Below are 20411 nucleotides of genomic sequence, written 5' to 3' on the forward strand. Positions count from 1 at the left end.
CAGTACTGATGAAGTCGATCTACATGGACGACCTTCAGCTTAGACCGGGGACTTTTCTGAATGCGGTACACGACGTCGTTGATTCTTTTAATGATGCGGTATGGACCTTCCCAGTCTCTCTGAAGCTTTGGAGACCTGCCCTTTCGTCTCTGCGGATTGTACAGCCACACCAGATCGTCCTCGTGGAACCCGGAGGCATAGGCCCATTTGTCGTATCTTTTCTTCATCTGGTCACTGGTCATCTTGATATTTCTGCGGGCCAGAGCATGGGCTTCCTCCATTCGTTTTCGGAGATTAGTGACGTACTCCGTCGAAGTAGATGGCTTATCACCTGGAACCCCGAATAGCAAGTCACATGGTAATCGCAGTTCTCGGCCAAACAACATCTTTGCTGGTGTATAATTTGTGGTGCCATGAACGGATCCCCTGTACGCCATGAGGAACATTGGGATATAGGTGTCCCAGTCATCTTGTCGTTCACTGGCGACCTTCATTAGGTGTTGTTCTAGAGTTCTGTTAAAGCGTTCTACCATTCCATCCGATTGGGGGGTGTAGAGGCGTGGTGCGAGTCTTTTCTTAGTTTTTTTCACCCAAGCTAAGGTTCATAACTCTAACTGGTACTTTCTGATCTCTATCGATCATGACCAACGTCTTACCTACTTACTCTAGTGAATAAACACCTGTCTTTATTTCCTGTTACACTGTGTTGAGTTGCATGCCTATTCCTTGAGTGCCTAACCTAGAGTTACAACAATTGGTGTCAGAAGTGGAATTTGGGCAGCTCAACGAATAGACATGCAACTCAACACAGTTTAACAGGAAATAATAGTTGTGTTTATTCACTAGAGTAAACACATAACATGATGATTCTTCCTTCAGCTTCCTCAGAGTCTCACTACTAAGTATACCAGTCCTTTGCTACTTAACCTGAATGTGGACCAACGACAGCCTTCCCCGCTTCGCTCCAGGTCCCTACTACAACCTTTAGGCAGCACAAAAGTTGGCCTCTTAGTTTCCCAAACATTCAGACTCTTCACAATCCCTGATGCACTGTTATTCTCTCCGTTCTAGTCTCTTCCTGTTTACGTTCACTAATGTGCTAGTGCGCACCATGTATCTCAGTGCGGAAATAGAGTTACAACAGTATCATAATTGTCATGTTATCACTGATGTTATAGAAAAATATTGAATGCCACTACGAGTATTCTAGATCTATAGTACTAAATATCAGGGTTTATTCCTTACACAGGGAATGGGGAAACATTGGAACATTTAAAAAATGTTGTAAAAAGTCGCCAGTTCAACGATGTTATAATATAAATTAATATGAAAATGTACTTTGGGGACATGGTTCCTATATTATATTATATATATATGAATTATTTTCATGGCAGTTTTAATGCCATTTATTACTAAATATCATGATATGACGTTTTGGTCTTTGAATTCCAGCTGTAATGGACAGGGTGGGTTAAGGAGGCTTGCTATGATTACAATAGTCAAAATACCTAAAGAAAAGTAATTTACGGTATATTATACTTTTTTAAATAATAAAAACAGAATATTATTGATAACAATATACAATATACTAAACAATTCATAGTTCAGAGGAGCTGTGTGTGCACTATGCACTTCGAGACACAAATGAGCACCTCTCAAAGGTGTCGGGAAAACTTTGTGTCAGTTCATTTGGTGGGAATTCTGGAATTGTGTTTCAAATGTTCCTTTTGAACTCTTCATTTCTATGGCCGGTTGTTACTGTACACGGCGTCCTTTAAGTGACCCAACAAGGTCTGAAAGGGGAACTTTTTTTTTTTTACTTTTATGGATCCTTGCAATTACAATGTAAAACAAAAATATTTTTGGGTTAATGTTATAAAGAAGTGGTCATACTAACATTTACTTGACCTAGTTAAGCTCTGCTTTGCTGACCAATGCTGACACTTCAGTGATCATGGCTGTAGAGACTTATCTCCGGAGCCCTGTCTCAGGAGCCCTGTTTCAGAATTCGAATTTTGAAGGCAGCACATTTAACAGTATGTAACAACATGCTTTGTCAAAAAGCATTGTCTGTTATATCAGACAAGTTCAATTCATTGTTGGAAAATATTTTGATGCTAAATACATAAAGTTTGATAATTTGCTATTTTAATTTATCAACTTTAAATAAAATTTGTTTCTTGTCTACTTAACAGATTAAAATATTACTTTGACCAGCCGCATGGTGTGGTGGACACTGGCTCACACTCAACAATTACAACTGTAGATACTAACAAATCAATGACCACTGCTGCGACTGAAACGGAAGCCACCACCCTCTGGACCAACACAACAGAACAAGCCAGTAGATGACATTTACTGTCAAAAAATGGCTTTTATTTTATCTATTACAAAAATTTTATAACATACGACTTAAAAAGAAAACAATGATCTGGTTATAATAAATGAATATATTTCATAATTTCTCCAACAAATTCTATATGTTATATAAATGAGTTAATTTCAAATCTAAATTGCAAAATGGATAATAAAACCTCATTCTTTTTATTGATGTTTTATTAGCATTGCTTTGACAACAATATTTTTCTAAATGACCTGTAAAAAAACAACAACTCTTTATCCAAGTTTATGTTACCATGATTACCTTGTGTCCAATGTAGTCACCCTCTAGATACATGTAGTCTTTACATGGGAAATGACACACACACAAACAACAACTCTGGCATTCAATGTCCATCAAAACATATTTAATAGTTATTTTAGACATATTAACGAATCTACACAAATTGTCACCATCCTTTGAAAAATAAACAACAAAAAAAGATAAAGCAAGAGACAAACTAAAAAATGCAAACTATGTTAAAATATAAAAATCAAAGTGGGCGGGAAAATAAGTAGGTCACCAAAACATAAAATATTAATGGATAAAGATATTACTTACATAGCGATAGAGATTTAGGTGCCAGTGAAGGAAACATGGACAAAAAGAAATAATGTCTAATAATACAATCTACAGACATATAGTTGACAATGTGTCAATTACTTAAGACTATTAAAGTAAAAAGTCATAAATATAATGCAGTCAGATCATGTGAAAGAAACTTGCTTGCACCTGGAAGTTTATTAAATACAAATTCACAAGTAGAATTTGAAATATAAAAGATCTAAAACTCTAAAGGTCGTAACAAAATTGAATTGCTATTTTAGCAGATACCGTTTCAAATGTAATTGCATTCATTGTCTTTTCTATATTCTACACATATGGAAAATAATGTATGTGTTTTGTCCCTAAAGATCTAATATATATCGACAAATATTTGTTTTAATTTTCTAAATTTAATGACAGTTAAATAATGTATTAGACAGTCACTAGAGAACAAGATTATTCAGTGACTTAATGCTTTTGATTGTTTATGGAGTTGACATTAAAGTGTGTACATGTTTCTGTTTGTAATTAAAACGTTTTCAATTCATTCATGTTCTTAATATCTTTAGAAACTCCTTAGAAAACTAGATGATATATATTATGAAAACCAAAATATTAATGACATTTCTTTATTGAAGTTGTTAAGACTAACTTAGGACTTATGGAAACAATCCAAGGTGAAGAGATGGGATGAGAGTGTGTCGATGGTTAGACTGTCATTTAATACTTTAATTTCTAATTGAAAAGTAAGTAATTACTTACTTATACACTCACAGTGCAGAAGTCTAATACAATTGTTATAATAAGTTATTAATATTTTAAAAGTGTAACAGAACACTACACCGAATGTAAATCTAATCTAATCCTAAGTTATGTTTAAATAATGTAGTAAACTAGGCAATTATAGCATATTCATGTGTCATTGAAACAAAATTATCCAGTATGTAGATCTAACCTACGACATCCATCAGCTATAACAAGCTATACTACTGTTCACGAAATGTTCGCTTCAAACTTCAACATTTCAAGTTCCTTAGATTATGAACAAAATGCAACCTAATAGTAGGAGTTTAATAAATGCAAAATATCAGCCAGAATAGGCTCAGAATACGTTCACTTCTTTTCGTGTCCTCTTTCTTCCTTCTTGTCTTTTTTTTTTAATCAAGCATGCAATGTCTCCATTCCATATTCACACGACAACTTTCAATATTAGACCATTTAGTTGTCATGAAGAGAATGTAACATAATAACAGAATAGTGAGTAGAAATCGTAAGGAAATTAAGGACACGCGTATCTTCAAAAAACACGAACACAAAAAAAGTTGTAAAAAGCTTTTTTATCAATTAGTTAATAAAACCAACAGTAATACATCTGTGCGATTAGAAATATTTTTACCAATTGTTTTTGTATTGCGCAATTTTATGCGTTCAGCGTTCTCAATGCGCTGTGATCCTATCACTTGTCTGGATCGTTTGGGAAAAGGGGAGGGGGAGAATGAAGGAGGTATCTAAAGAAAATGTTACCGTAGTTGCTTTTAAACGCATTATCAAAAAACTTTGAAAAAACTGAATTCAAACTCAAGCCTCCTCAAGCCAACACCCTAACAACTGTGCCAGTGAAGCGCTTTTGAAAATAACAGGTTTTATAGTTCTCTATTGATACTTCGAATTTTAAGCGCAACCTAATTGTATAAAGGGTTAGGGAGCAACTTAAACCACCACATCAGTCAAGTTCTATTTCTTTCCTTTGCTGTACACCAAAAAAAAATAAATTATACTGCTACTTAATTAACTAATTGATTATTTATCTTTATTGATTCTTATTTAGTCAAGTACAAGAAATAATTGTGCTAAGTTTCAGCTTGATCAGAGATATGTGGAAGGAGAAATGACGATTACACATTTGTTAGTAGACTGACGGACACAGAGTCAGTTGATTGAAGCTTGGTTAAAAAAACAGAAAAGCAAAATAACATGTGTATAGAATTGGAATGGTAAAATTTTAATCATAACTAATACATTTAATTGTGGATTTGATTTCGATAGACCTTCGTTCAGTGTTCAATAAAACTCTAATACACAAACTATTTTAAACAAAAATAAAAATAAATTGTTCACAGATTGAAAAAAAAAACAACACCTGGTGCCATTGAGGCGTTGTGGATTTCATGAGAAAACAATCTTAGTAAGGCGAGAGTCAAACTTTGACTTGGTATTTCACTATTTATAAATATGTCCCGCAGTCACTCAGTTGTTACTAGAGACTAGTAGCCATAATCTGGGCACCATTGTAAGTTAAACATTGGAGGAATTTCTTGAATTTAAAAAGCTGAAAAAAAAAGAATGTTACGTTTAATAAAATTGTAAGTGAAATTTTAATGAAGGGACTAAATGAAGTTATCTTTGTGGGAGTTTAGATTTATATAGCTAGACAGAATTATAAACATTGATTTTTTTGCTTATGCCTGCAAATGTTTTTAAGCTTGTGTTTTTTTACTCAAGTGTTGTTGTTTTTGTTTAAGTGATATTCATTTTATTCTTGGTCGTGTTGATGTTGTTGCTCGTATTGATGTTATTGCTCATGTTGATGTTGTTGCACTTGTTGATGTTATTGCTTTTATTGATGTTGTTGCTTTTATTGATGTTGTTGCTTTCATTGATGTTGCTGCTCATGTTGATGTTATTGCTCATGTTGATGTTGTTGCTTTTATTGATGTTGTTGCTCATGTTGATGTTGTTGCTTTCATTAATGTTGTTGCTCTTGTTGATGTTGTTGCTCATGTTGATGTTGTTGCTTTTATTGATGTTGTTGCTCATGTTGATGTTGTTGCTTTCATTAATGTTGTTGCTCTTGTTGATGTTGTTGCTCATGTTGATGTTGTTGCTTTTATTGATGTTGTTGCTCATGTTGATGTTGTTGCTTTCATTAATGTTGTTGCTCTTGTTGATGTTGTTGCTCATGTTGATGTTGTTGCTTTTATTGATGTTGTTGCTCATGTTGATGTTGTTGCTCTTGTTGATGTTGTTGCTCATGTTGATGTTGTTGCTCATGTTGATGTTGTTGCTCATGTAAATGTTGTTGCTCTTGTTGATGTTGTTGCTCATGTTGATGTTGTTGCTTTTATTGATGTTGTTGCTTATGTTGATATTGTTGCTTTTATTAATGATGTTGCTTTCATTGATGTTGCTGCTCATGTTGATATTGTTGCTCTTGTTGATGTTGTTTCTTTTATTGATGTTGTTGCTTTCATTGATGTTGTTGCTCTTGTTGATGTTGTTGCTTTTATTGATGTTGTTGCTTTCATTGATGTTGCTGCTCATGTTGATGTTGTTGCTCATGTTGATGTTGTTGCTTTTATTGATGTTGTTGCTCATGTTGATGTTGTTGCTCTTGTTGATGTTGTTGCTCATGTTGATGTTGTTGCTTTCATTGATGTTGTTGCTCTTGTTGATGTTGTTGCTTTTATTGATGTTGTTGCTTTCATTGATGTTGCTGCTCATGTTGATGTTGTTGCTCATGTTGATGTTGTTGCTTTTATTGATGTTGTTGCTCATGTTGATGTTGTTGCTCTTGTTGATGTTGTTGCTCATGTTGATGTTGTTGCTTTCATTGATGTTGTTGCTTTATTTGATGTTGTTGCTTTTATTGATGTAGCTGCTCATGTTGATTTAGTTGCTCATCTTGATATTGCTACTTATGTTGATGTTGTTGATTATGCTTTATATTGTTCCTTATGCTTTATATTGTTGCTTATATTTTATTTTGTTGCTTATATTTTATTTTGTTGCTTATGCTTTATATTGTTTTATTATGCTTGATGCTGTTACTAATGTTTGCGTTGATTTTATCTGTATTTTTGTTTATCAGGTTGTACTATTTTCACTCCAAGTATTAAAAGAAATTAAGGCAAGTAAAAAATTTATAGATGTTTTGTTTAGTAGTAAATAAGTTAGTAATGAAAGGGGCAGATTGAGTGAGTGAGGGTGTGTGTGGATGGGGACTCTCATTTATAAAACTCTTATAGAATGCGGTTTACTTTACAGAAATTAGGCCCGAGTATGCATGTCATGTGGGTCAATGGTTGGTTGCCAAATGGTGCTTTTTTAAAAGTTTTTTTTTTACAGACTGAAAAATTAAGAAACCATTACAATTATATCTAAATAACGGTTTTGATATTTAAAGACAATTTGAAAAACGAGCCAAATAACAAAAATGCTTTAAAAAAAAAAAAGCTAGTCTAAGGGAAAGACTTACGCACTTATAACTATATACCTAAATAATGTAGAAGTTATTTCCCTTATTCGTTTTCAGTCAAAATAATTAATTACCAATAATTAATTGACTAATTGGTTAATATTTAATTGACTCATGTTTTGTTAGGTAAAGTTTTTAAAAAAGTAAAGTTTCCCTTTCAGACCTTACAATCTATAGTTTTGTTAGGTACAATAAATAATTGTTTAAAGTTTCAATTTGATCCGAGAACGAATGTGGGAGAAGTAACGTGTTCAATTCTCTAAGGCAGTGTTTCCCAAACTTTTTATTTAATGAATACTTCGTACATTTGGAGAATTTAGCGGGACACTTTGTTTAGTTTTTAGGTTGGATTATTTCCTATTGGTCTAAATTGAACGGGACTAATAATTTAAAAATAGTGTAATTTTTTTTCTTTAAATATATAACTTTAATAGAATGATAAAATACACATAACAAAACGTAGGAGAAAATAAGATTGATTTACGTGAATGATATTGTGTACTTGTAGATTATATTTTTTTTACATCAGACACGATATTGATTTAATGGATTTCTAGCACCTGATACCGGAGTTCGTGGTCTTTGACTTTGTTGCAACTTAAAAAAAAAGTCCTGTTTCGCGCAGTTGGTATGAAACAAAACTGATTAATTGTTGTTTTTTTTATGATTCATGTCTTGCTTAATGAATAACTAAATGAATAATTAAATAAATAATTGTGCAAAGATTCAACTTGATCCGAGAATTGGTGTGGGAGAAATAAGGTGTACAACGTTTTACCAGACAGACAGACAGACAGTGTGAGTTGATATAAGTTTTGTAAACAAAAATCTACTTACATTGGTTGTATAGTTGGAACAGTTGGAGGAGTGGGCGGAGTGAAAAGAGCAGTGGAGTTATCCCCTTGGGGAAGTTGCATTCCCCCAAAAAACTTTTTGAATATCTGTGGAACATAGTCAAACATTGGTCAAGCGACAATGGTCTGGTGGGTCGCATGAAAATGTAGCACTCCAGTCTATGTCATTCTGATGAACGAAGAATTACCTGTGAAACTTCTGGACTTTTAAATATAGCCATCATCTTCTCTATGCCTGGAGGTAAGTTAGAAGTGGACTCTTGATCTTGTGGTGGTCCAGTTACAGGGTGAACACCTGAGAACATAAGCTGTAACTTAGAACCTAGTAAAGTGACCTGGTTCTAATAATTCTATGCATAAAAATACATTGAGATTAAAAAGCTTACTAAGCAGTAAAAATGAATTTGGTTGTGCTTTCTTTTTTTTTTTTGTTTCTGTTGAGTAACTTACGTAACTAGCTAGGATAGACGAGCACTTGAGGATCAATTATCTACTAGATATAATATTGATATAATTAAATGTGAACTAATTGTGAGGACAAAGTTAGGGTACAGGATAGAGATATAGTGGGTGTGTGGGTGAGTGGGTGTGTGGGTGAGTGGATGAGTGGGTGTGTGGGTGAGTGGGTGTGTGGGTGAGTGGTTGTGTGGGTGAGTGGATGAGTGGGTGTGTGGGTGAGTGGGTGTGTGGGTGAGTGGATGAGTGGGTGTGTGGATGAGTGGGTGAGTGGGTGAGTGGATGAGTGGGTGAGTGGGTGTGTGGGTGAGTGGGTGTGTGGGTGAGTGGGTGTGTGGGTGAGTGGGTGTGTGGGTGTGTGGGTGAGTGGTTGAAGCGCTTGATTTCCATATCGAGGGACACGTATTCCAATCACGGTGAAGAATAAATCTTTATGATTTTTAGGATGCCTCTAAGTCCACCTATATCAGGAGTGCCCATTAGGCGGTTGGTCATTGCGTTGGTTGGCCATATGATACCCTCATGAATAGACAGCTATATAAACTGATAACGTTTTATTCATCTGTCCAATGGACCTCAAATTTTTAAAGAGGAAAACCTTTTTTTTTTCTTTTGGTACTTCTAAAACAAAAAGGGTCATCCGCTTTTTAAGTAGATATTGTGAAGTAAATGTTTTCTTTTTCAAGAAAATATAATCTCGATAAGCAGATACGGCTAAAGGAACTCGATCTTTCATTGGACAGTTTCGTTTTAAACTTTTAATTGATTTGAACGTCCAAAAGTCAACGTGTGGAGACAATAACATGAAATAATATTTAAAAAAAAACATGTTTTCTTCAAGTTCAACACCTACACAGAGGTATGTTAGTTGTTGTCGTTGTTGTCGTTGTTGTTGTCTCTAATGGCTGCATCCCTCCGAAAAATTTTTTCATCACCTGTTTGTAAAAGAAACATACAAATAGAGTATTTATAAAATAGTTTTGTGTTGCATTCATTGGAAAGTTTAGTTTCGAAATTGGAGATTAGTACTTTGAATGAGATTGGGATAAAACTCAAATTGTAAAGTTCAATTATTACTTCTTTTAGAAAAAGCGTATTTATCATTAAGGCATCATTAACATTGAGACTTTGACATTGACAACAGTTTTAAATGAATTATCTTAATGGAAATTGGTTTGAAACAAGTTTTCAAAGAAGATTACTTTGTGATAATTCCTGGAACAAATCAACGAGCGTAGCAGGTGTTAAAGCTAGTAGCATTATGCAAGTATTGATATTAAATACTAGAGGTTAGGGTTAGGGTTAACTCCCTCCCCCTCCTCCATATAAACATCACCCCCTGCCGATATCCCCCATGCCCCCCTCTCTTTATTTATAAACAATCGAACTGGTCCTACAGAAACTACACACACACACACACACACACACATTCCCTAGAGCATAAAATGTTGTTGGAAATAAATCAGGCCCGTTGAGTTCCCTTAAAGCCCCATTTCTGGCAGCCAGCAATTCCTTGGATTCTCAGTTCATCCGGGGAATGAAAAGGCCAGATCTGGTCGTAAACAAAAAATACTGAGCGCACTGTAACCACTGGACTGGTTCGAGTGGTTTGCCAGGCGTACTCTCAAGGAAATTAGGCAGACAGGAAGGTCGTTTCGCGGATATTTTCCCATTGTTGGTGTGTGTGTGTGTTGGGGAGGGGAAGGTCGGATGGACACTTCTCTCAATGGTTTGGGCCCAGAGTCCGAATGATTCAACTTGTTTTTTTTATTTGGTGACAAAGAGGTTGAAAATAAAATATGGCAAAGGAGTAAACGTTTAAAGTCTTTTATTAATTTTCACACGTAGATCTAAAAAAAACAACTTTTTCTCAAGTTTCAAAAAAAGATAATGACATTTATATTGATGTGTTAACTTGCATGTCTGTGTACAAGTATATCTCTATTCAAGTGTAGAATTATAACATTTTATCATTCAATAAGAATACAAGAGGAACGGAGTAAGGTGGCCAACAGATCTTGAGTAGTGCCCCAACCATCCAACAGACTATGGCATTAAGGTACAAAATAAAAATTGAAGGAAAATGTATTTTGATATTGACTTTTTCTGTTTCGATTAAAGTGTACTCGCATGTTTGTTTACAATTAAAATCTGGTAAAGAAAACAATGTGTACACTACCTCTGCCATCTCCTTGTTTTCAAAAAGTTTCGCCATTTTAGCAAATTCTGGAGGCATGAGAGATGTCGTGGTCTCAGGCTCTCGGCCTAAACAAAAGTGACAAACAGATGTTACGTCATACACATTGAAACTGATGAGGACATGATTGATTTCTGTTTTATTGCAAACAATGTCATTTTTTTTTATCCCATTGACTTTCTTGGACCAAGACAAATTGCATAAGAGCGTAAAAAAAAAGAAGAAAAATAAGCGATCTGAAACCTACAGAATGACGTCAGAACATCAATAGAGGAAGATAGTGAGCGAGTGTGGAATAAATCAACGAAATGTCCAGGACGCCATAGTGAAAGATCACTGTTACCAACTAGATAATAGAATTGACTCTGTTCTACATGATTATAATTTTAAGAGGAGCGAGATGTCACGGATGAATGTCTGTATGTGTGTATAATCTATTTTTACAAATGCGCGAATGACCGGAAGTGAGTTAGTTTTTACACGAGAGGAGACCAGCGTGTAATATGTGCCATGAAGTCTAATAAAGTTTCTGTGTTTGTCTACTTCAGGTGTACCTCAAGGAACAAGTCAAACTCTTGGGTCCACTACTATTTTTAATTTACATAAATGATTTACCAAATTACGTTAGTTCAGGAACAAAAGTCAGATTATTTGCAGACGATTGCATAATATATAGAACAATAAAAACAACACAAGACACAGATATTTTACAAAGAGAATTAGATGAATTATAGAAATGGGAATCAAATAGGAGCATGTCTTTCCACCCAGAAAAATGTCAGTTGTTAAGAGTAACAAAAAAACTAAAACAAATTATTCCACTTATCTTATTCATGGCAAACCAGTAACACAGACTAAAAACGCAAAATAACTAGGTGTTATAATAAATGAAAAACTAATATGGAATCCAAACATTGATGAAACTATAAAAAAATCAAACAAAGCATTAGGGTTTATTAAAAGAAATTTCTATAAATCATATAAGAACATAAAACTAAAATGTAATTTAACCTTGGTTAGGCCAATAATAGAATATGCATCCTCCGTTTGGGACCCCTCAACCCAAGAAAACATTAAGAAACTGGAACAGACACAAAATAGAGCAGTGAGATTCATAACAAACGAATATTCACATTTGACTAGAGTAACACGTTTAGTAAAATTACTAAATTTAGAAAGCCTTCAGGACAGAAGACACTAAAGTAAAGTAGCAATTATACATGAAACACTGAACCATAATCTTCAAATACAAAAACACAATTTAATAAAATGCTCTGAAAGACACAAAGATAAAGGCACACTCCTCATCCCACACGTTGGACAAATTTGTACAAATACTCCTTCTTCCCTAGTGCTATTAGAGCATGGAATGGGTTGCCTGAGCTAGCCAGGAAAACCAGTGACTTGGCAGAATTTAAGTCATTGGTTAATATTGTTATGACTCCGCCATGCTCACCGCCATCCAGGCTAGTGCAGAGGTGTGCACTTCTAGTAACCAGACTAGAAAAGGATGTTGACATTAGGAGACAAACGATTTCCGCCCAAGTAGAGAGCCAATATGGAGAGATTGTGCCTAAGATAGATGTTTGTGTACCTATGATGTCTTGTCAATAAACATCGATGTGCCTCATTGAGTTGCCTCACTTAAGTTATTACAATATGCATGACTAAATGCATGACGCGTATGACGTAATCATCTTCTTTTTTAAAGTAACGTCTGTATTATATAAGATAAGAAGATAAGACTTCATTATCACTGTTAGTATCACTAACCAAATATGCATTTGATTCTTTAAGCTCAATAGTGCACACAACAAAAAACCTCTATGGTTCAATCATCTGTACACAGTATACACAAAATAGCTTGCTAGTAATGGATAATCCTCGACGTATTATCCTCTACGTATTATCCTCTACGTATTATCCTCTCTGAGTACCCAATTTTAGATATTTTTGCTAATGTATTAAAAATGCGTTGACCCTATTTGTCTGATTAGTGGCCTTAATGGGGAAACCCTTATTGTGGTTTTGTGTTTGTCAGTCTATGCGTCCAAAAGTTGAGATATAAAAATAATATTTTATTGATATTAAAGATTCAATGGATTGTATGCACATACATGTAAACTGTTTTTATAACGCAAGGCCAATGACACTAGGTTTAGTCTGCTATTATATTACTCGGGCTCACATGTGGTCTCCCCAGCCACACGAGGAGGCACAGAACCCCAGTGTAAAGCCTTCAAAAGTGGTTGTCATCGGGTCATCGGACCACGATACGCGAACTATTTTAAATATATATTTATTATATTGATGCAAGAAAGCATTTTTTCTGTTGACTGAGTCCATACAATTCAGAATTCGTCCTAGAAATTATAAAAAAATCCAACAGAAAGTCTATTAATGGTCACTATAGCTGTATGCGTGAGTTCAACTAGAATCTCATATAAGTCATATTCCTTATTATGTATTTTTAAAGACTTGTTTTTACCAAAACCTTTGAGAAGTAATCAATAAATTAGGTTTTTCATTATGAACTGTATGTAATAAAATCTAAACGTCTTCTGTTCGCTAACATTTGTCCATGGACTGTCCAAGAACTCAAATAAATTAACTCTCAACGTCCATGGACCAGTGGCGCCACAAGGGTGGGTGTCGGCCAATGCGGTGAACTCAGGGTGTCATCCTCCCTTTTTCACATAAACTTTCTCCAAACTTTCTTAATAAACATTTTTGTTTGTTCTATGTGTTGAACCAGTACAGTGAAGTAATGGTTTACTTTCATTGATTGTTACACAAATGTGTCAATTTTGTTATAAAATTCAATTGTTTATGACATCTATTCCATAGTTATTTCATATTTTGGAATGCAAGATTATTAAAATTAGAAATAGAACATGAACATGTTTCCTTTGTTAGACTTTTAGAAGAAAACGGCATTACATTATGTTGTGTTGTTCAAACTTTGACCACCATCTAGACAAGAAAATGTTGTGGAGCCTCAGTCTAGCTTGTACTATTTCTCTAGGTAAGAAGATTGCAGGTCAAATATAAATGAAGAAAGGGTGGGACTGGCCGTATCTGAAGTGGGAGAATTGACTTCACCCGAGGCAAATGAGCAGTGTTTCTCAAACTTTTACCGTTGGTACCCCACTAAACGTTAAGTCTTTTTCTTTTCAGAAATAGTATTTTGTAGATAATTTTAAAGTATTTTGTATAACCGAAAACGTTCTTTTTGGAGGCATCAGGTTCCCTCTACATCCAGCAATTTAGTATATGGAAGCGCCGTTAGCTCAGTTAAGAGTTTTCTGTGTTCTGATCTTCATAAATTCTTTTTCTGGAATCTTCAACGCATTTTTCTTCCCGTACTAAGAAGAGCCCATGTCAATGTTTAAGTACAACGAAGTGGGATGTTTCGATAATGAAATATTTTCTAGGAATCTGAGTACATTATTCATCCTGGTAAAAAAAAAAAGGCGCTCATATTAAGTCTAATATAGAAAGAGGCAGCATTGGTCCAAACTATTATGCGAGGGATGTTGAAGGTACATATAACTTAATACACGTTACGATAATGTTCGTGTTAAGTAAAAAGTCTTGACTCTAACTTAATAACCTAACACACGAAGGTCGTTAACTTAACGATGTTAAACACTTGAGAGAATTTAGGCCATTCTGATCATTTGAGAAGAACCAAGTAAGCGGAGATGTTTTGAAAGTCTTCTTCAAAAAAGTTTTGAAACAATATTGTCGCAAAAACGTTAGACATTTTAAAACAGGGGTTCTTAACCTGTGGATCGCGACCCCTTTGGGAGTCGATTGACAATTTGTCAGGGTTCGCTTAAGACCATCAAAAATATGGATTTTTTGGATCGATTCGAACATGTAAAAATTGATACAAAGTTTTTCATTGGAATTTACTATTTTTATTGTTAAATATTGCAGACAACGGATTAAGAATTGATTTCAAACATTTTTATTGTCGCTGCAGAAATATATTTAACACTTTAAATTAATGCGTATCAATGTATAACGTAGCCTATCGTTACGCCTGGTCGTGTTTTTTAAAGCTCTGTACAGTCGTCTGTAAGGTCAAAGGTCAGTGTTAATATTAAGGTCCTATTTTTTCTTTTTTTTTTAAGGATACCTCACAGTTCTCGCTCATCCGTTGTCGAGCTTTCTACATCTACACGGTTACTTATACTCATGGAGGAAAATAATTTACTATTGTGGGAGGGGGGCGGGGCGCAGCTTGAAAAAAGCTGCAGCAGATCACGTTTTTCCTAAGATCATTCTTGTGGTTAGCAAGACGTCTTCTAGTGGCTCTGTCCTGTTCATGCAGAAAACGTCCACTGTACGATGGTAAAACTTTAGTTGAAACAAATCGGTCCGTTCTGCCATAAAAAGGGAAAGGGGGGGGGGGGGGTGTAGCTTATGGAAATGCATTGTTGAAGAGACATCAAATAGTTTCTTTAAAAAAAAACTGAATCGATCTTGCAGCTAAGATAGAAAGGTTTTTCTTAAATGAAACAACATCCCTTAATTTAATTAATTTCTTAAAATTTAGTAATAATGTCCTTTTTACTTGACTAATACTAGCATATAATTTGTTTACAGCACATAATAAAGCGACTGACTGACTGACTTCTACAGACTGACTTTAAAAAAAAACATAGCTGTTGAAGCTGTTGAATATCTCGATATTAAAATTTAAGCTTTTATATTTAAGTGAAAATCTGACTGTGATGTAAAATATTATTTCATGTTTTTAGCTAAGATTTCAGATATCAACCTATGACCATGTTCTCATTCTCCCTGACATATTTAGAGCTATCTTCTCTTATGTTATCTTATATTTTGTATTATTAATTTTCTCTATCCCAACATTATAACTACTTTTTGCATTTAATTAATATTTAAAAAAAATAGTTTTATTTGCATTATCTTTTAAATACATTTTTTTTTGTAATATTACTTTTTTAAAATCAAAATGTAATCATTATATTGTTCGATTTGATTTGATTGTTAAAAAAACTTCTAGCGATACCAAAAAAAAAAAAAAAAACGTCAGTTAAGAAAGTATCATTGCCATTCTATCGGTATACTAGGATATCATAGGTTTGTGTATACATTATGACAGACAAATATTTTAGAGTCGGTAAAAAAATAAAACACAGGTAAAGATAAACACAGAGAGAAAAGTATTAAATGAAGACAAAATAAAAACTATTCAATAGGAAAAAACACCAAGCGGGAATAAACACCAAGAGGGAATAAACACCAAGAGGGAATAAACACCAAAAGGGAATAAACAACAAGAGGGAATAAACACCAAAAGGGAATAAACACCAAGAGGGAATAAAGACGAAATCTAAACTTAAAACAAAACAACTCCAACGTAAAAATGAGAATTCGAAAGAATTTTAAATTGTGTACAACCATTTTTACTCATTCAGTCCTAATGGTCTACAACATTGTCATTTCTGACAGCAGTAGTCACAATCTTAGTAGCAGGTTTCCATAGTCACAGTTGACAAGATCCTTTTATAATAGCTGCTACTTAGGTTTTCATGGCTAAGCTATCACTGACTTTAAGTCACTAATAATTAACATCTAAACAAGTTTTAGGAATAGTCGCCTAGATGCATTTAGTCACTATGAGCAAGGAACGTATAAGTCATACTGGGTGCAAGTCATCTAGACACTAGTCCGAACAAAGTCGTTTGGTACTGCAGAAGCTAAAATATTTTAGAAAAAAAAAGAAAACAAAAAAAAATGTTGTTATATGTGCTTGATGACGTGTTACAAATATCAATGACCTTTACGTAATTTAAATTGTGAGGTTACTAGGCTACAAGCAATGATATATGTGTGTATAGAATACAATGACTCTGTGGATTTAGTTCTGATGTAAGGTGTATCGTGTGGTGAGTATATATATATATGTGATGACATATTTATCTAGCATATGATGATCTATGTCTACGATGTGGTCAATCGCTAATCCATTACTTACAAAGTGTTGTAGATGGTGTTGGTGTGGTGGTTGTCTCCCCTAGCTGTCCACTTAGCAACTGTTTTAACAACTGTAGAGACATTATAAATAGATCTGTTTGAACAGGACAACAAGGTTTAAAATTCAGTGAATTCAGTAAAAAAAACCTTGACACATGTAAAGCCCCATGGACTGAATGGAATTGTTTAGAGATTTATCTAGAAAAATATTGCTGCAGTGATCGTGCTTCCTAGAAAACTTAAAACTTCGATGTTTTTTTTACTGAAACTTCTATGAGAGTCATTCTATGATTCTCTTCAAAGTACAACACATTAGATCGATGTACTCTTGGACAAGAGCAAGGTAAGGACATTAAAGGCAACAGAAGAACAAACAGACATAAATCTGCAAGTTTCGTAGCCAAGACTTCTTCAAGTTTCCTTTATCTCACTCCTTGTTTTGTGTGCGGAGTTTAGAGATGACAGAAACTGTTTTCTCCAAGAATGAATAACTTTCTTTGCTTTCAAGCACTCAGCATCCTTAATGTATTGAAAGCATGGATCTCATTCTCTAAACAAATGTAACAACAAAACTAGGTCATGTGTGTATGTTAATAGAACTTTATGATTTGTATGTTTATGAAATGTTTTTGATCTGTATGTATGAGTCATGGGTAAAGGTGAATATTTCACTTCGCTGTCATTCCCCTTCCACTATTTGAATGTTGATATCTTTAAATTCATGTTCTTTCATCTGTTTCGATTATTCATATGTCTAATCAATAAAATTGTCCAACGTGAATTGGGTAAAGTCAAAGAGCTACGTTAGTCATTAATATTTCTTTGTAAAAAAATATGTTTTTGAGTTTCAGATTACATTTATGTACTTAGGAAGTCTGTAACTCTAATTTAAAAATACTAGAGAGAAACATTCACCAACCTTAGCGGTTTCTGGATCCTGTAACAACTTTGTCAACTGGACCATGTCCGGCGTCATAGCCACTGGCATTGCTGTGGATGCTAACAACGTTAAAACACTTGGTATCACATTTGGAAATCAGACCCACACACACACACATTTATTAATCTATCAATCTCAAGGTGCTGCTTTAACATACGTTTGAAATGACTAGGAAATTGAATGAGATTGTTCCATGACCTCCACATTTTTTACTTTGAACCTTGGCAAAACAGTTATAATGTTATTCTAAGTGTTTCAACTGCTACTCTGTTACCAGTGCAAACGAACCAAAACTGTTTCTTTAATATAAAAACCTTCATATGAATGCCAATGAGTTACATTTAGCTTTGTTATAGAAATGCATATACAGTTCAAAGTATCAAGACAAAAAGAAGTGGCTAAAACATTTACTTAGATTTCGATGGTCTGGTTTAGTTTACAATAATGTTATTAGACTAATACTCTGTGTACTTATGTTAGTGCTATTATGTTATATTATTATCATGTTATTGTCATGTTATAACTATGGTTATTTTTAGAAGCAAAAAAAAAAAGAATTAAGCTTGATTTAAAAAATAAAATGTTTCTTTCAGTGCTGAATGTCCTCGAGGTACTTGAAGCACTGTTTCTTTTCACAGTACTTGTTGAATCTCTCGAATTGTACTCAGCAAACGTTTCAAAAACATGGCCTCTTCCTTTGGGTTAGGTGAAATCAAACTTGAAATACAACTGTTATGCTGATTTCTGTATTACAAATCAAACTCAACCAACACATGAGACCTCACTTTCCATTCATTTCAAGTCCTTGGAGTGTTTGATAATTTCAACAACAAAAAAATATGTATGTGATTTGGGGTAGTGTTTTCTTGAAATTCAATATAGAGTATTATTTTTCTATTTTTTAATTATAACTGGTCTTTGGAAATTTAAACAGAATACAAAATTTAAAAAAAAAAGTTTTTTTTCTTGGCTTTAGGAATTTACATCTTTTTGTTGTTTTTGTTACAATAGAAACATTGTTTCGTGATTCTCTGTTCACTTTGAAGAGAAACAAATAAGTTTATAAATATCAAGAGTTTGTACTCTTCACGTTCACAAGTTTTCAAAATGTTTTAGAAATATTTAGTAGTATAATCAGTTGTATTAAACTAATTCCGATCAGTAGTTCAGGTTCACACAAAACAGGACATAAAGGCAGGACACAGAAAGATCATTAAGATACAGAAAGGGTCATTATCATTGGTCGTTGAAAAGCAGACTTTAAATTAACACCAGCAAACTCTAGAGGTCTCAACATTAGAAACAATAACCAGGATATATTTCAAAATCAGTTGTTTCTAAACACTGTCTTTTTTTTGTTGTTGTTAGCGCTCAGATTTTGATGAAATCAATTCCTAAGTTGTACGTCAACACGCATCTTTCATAGCGTTAAAGTGTTTAGTGATTCCAATTATCTCTATTGTCATTCTAAAAAAACAAAGTTCAGTAGATTCTCAAAGCTTAACAAAGAAAGTTTTAACGTAAATTTGTATTCTCTTTGTTGTCCTTAAACCGTCTGTCCCACCATCTGTGCAGCATTCAAGTAGGCAGCAGAGACTTTGTGGCTCCTTCTGTAGGAGCTTGTAACGAAACATTCTTGTCAGAACAAACAACAAATTTAATGTAACAAAAAAAAGATAAATAAGCAAAACACACGAAGATAAACAATAAACATGACAGACATAATCGACGCTCTAACAATGAACACAAAGCTCTAGCATGTAAACACAACGCTCTAAAATATGAACACAATCAAAGCTCTTACTTTTCAACACTCTAACATTTGAACACAATCAACGCTTCAACACATGAACACAACACTCTAACACAAGAACACAACGCTCTTACATATGAACATAATTAAAGCTCTAACATATTAATACAACGTTCTAACATATGAACACAACGCTCAAATACATGAACACATCAACGTTTTAACACATGAACACAACACAATAACACATGAACACAACACAATAACACAAGTAAACAAACGCTCTAACATATAGTTATAAACCTGGTGGTGGCACAGATGGGGGTAGTGGTATGTGTGTTTTCAGCCGACGCAAATCGCCCCAGGGCAGTGCTAGACGAGCGGTCAACCGTGACTAGTTACGACGGTCAGCCGAGACGAGTGTCAATATGACGGTTCGGGAAGGATCGCCGTCGTGAACAGTGCTCAGGAGCGCCACGAGGGATGTAGTCATGTGACGAAGCTAGAAACGCCGAGAGATGTTCTGTCTGGTTCTAGAAGGCCATTAGGGACCTTATATAAGAGCGGAGGTGTCGCAGTCAAGACGGTTGAGAAAAGGGGCTCAATACAAGACGGATCACGAGAGACGGTTCACGACAGGGCTCAGAACACGGTCGACTACAGCACAGTTCAACGGTGTGGTTCTGTACGGAGCATTACGACGGTTCAGTGTTGAGTACAGTTGAGACGACTGGCGTGTTGATCTTGGTCTGCGATCGAGTCCGACACAACGAGCCTAGTGTGTGAAGTCATTCCTGAACTGTTGAGCCCAGTGCAAGCCCGGAACGAGACGGAGAGGCCAGTGCAAGAGTTGATACGGCGGTACGGTGTTATCGGAGAGATATTTGTACAGTGTACGTGTTGCCAATTGTACAGTATTGGCTGTTATTTATTCAACTATTAAAATGTTAGTTACTTTGGAGCCCTGAGTTGTCAAGTTCTTTAAGTTGGTGGTGTATGGCGCAGTTTGCAGAGAGCC

General features: G+C 34.6%; 2 protein-coding genes across 4 annotated transcripts in view; one reads left to right on the forward strand and one right to left on the reverse strand.

The window, feature by feature from the left end:
• The window catches only part of LOC106079113 (uncharacterized), a 31501-nt gene extending 29002 nt beyond the window's left edge, over positions 1 to 2499 (forward strand). Inside the window, exon 20 of the mRNA XM_056017000.1 lies at positions 2196 to 2499. Coding sequence (XP_055872975.1) covers positions 2196 to 2352 — 157 coding nt within the window. The 3' untranslated portion in view covers positions 2353 to 2499. The remainder of the gene's footprint in view (positions 1 to 2195) is intronic.
• A 2408-nt stretch (positions 2500 to 4907) lies between these two features.
• Positions 4908 to 20411, reverse strand: part of LOC106053304 (uncharacterized) — a 38694-nt gene continuing 23190 nt past the window's right edge. For 2 of the 3 annotated variants that reach the window (XM_056017001.1, XM_056017002.1), the window contains exons 17-23: positions 17620 to 17699; positions 16702 to 16771; positions 10671 to 10756; positions 9345 to 9426; positions 8224 to 8330; positions 8019 to 8122; positions 4908 to 5255 (exon numbers count right to left, since the gene is read on the reverse strand). In XM_056017001.1, coding sequence (XP_055872976.1) covers positions 5222 to 5255; positions 8019 to 8122; positions 8224 to 8330; positions 9345 to 9426; positions 10671 to 10756; positions 16702 to 16771; positions 17620 to 17699 — 563 coding nt within the window. In that variant the 3' untranslated portion in view covers positions 4908 to 5221. The remainder of the gene's footprint in view (positions 5256 to 8018; positions 8123 to 8223; positions 8331 to 9344; positions 9427 to 10670; positions 10757 to 16701; positions 16772 to 17619; positions 17700 to 20411) is intronic. The other variant, XM_056017003.1, reaches the window with a different exon arrangement.

This window comes from Biomphalaria glabrata, chromosome 18 (genome assembly GCF_947242115.1).
Source record: "Biomphalaria glabrata chromosome 18, xgBioGlab47.1, whole genome shotgun sequence".
Classification (NCBI taxonomy): domain Eukaryota; kingdom Metazoa; phylum Mollusca; class Gastropoda; family Planorbidae; genus Biomphalaria; species Biomphalaria glabrata.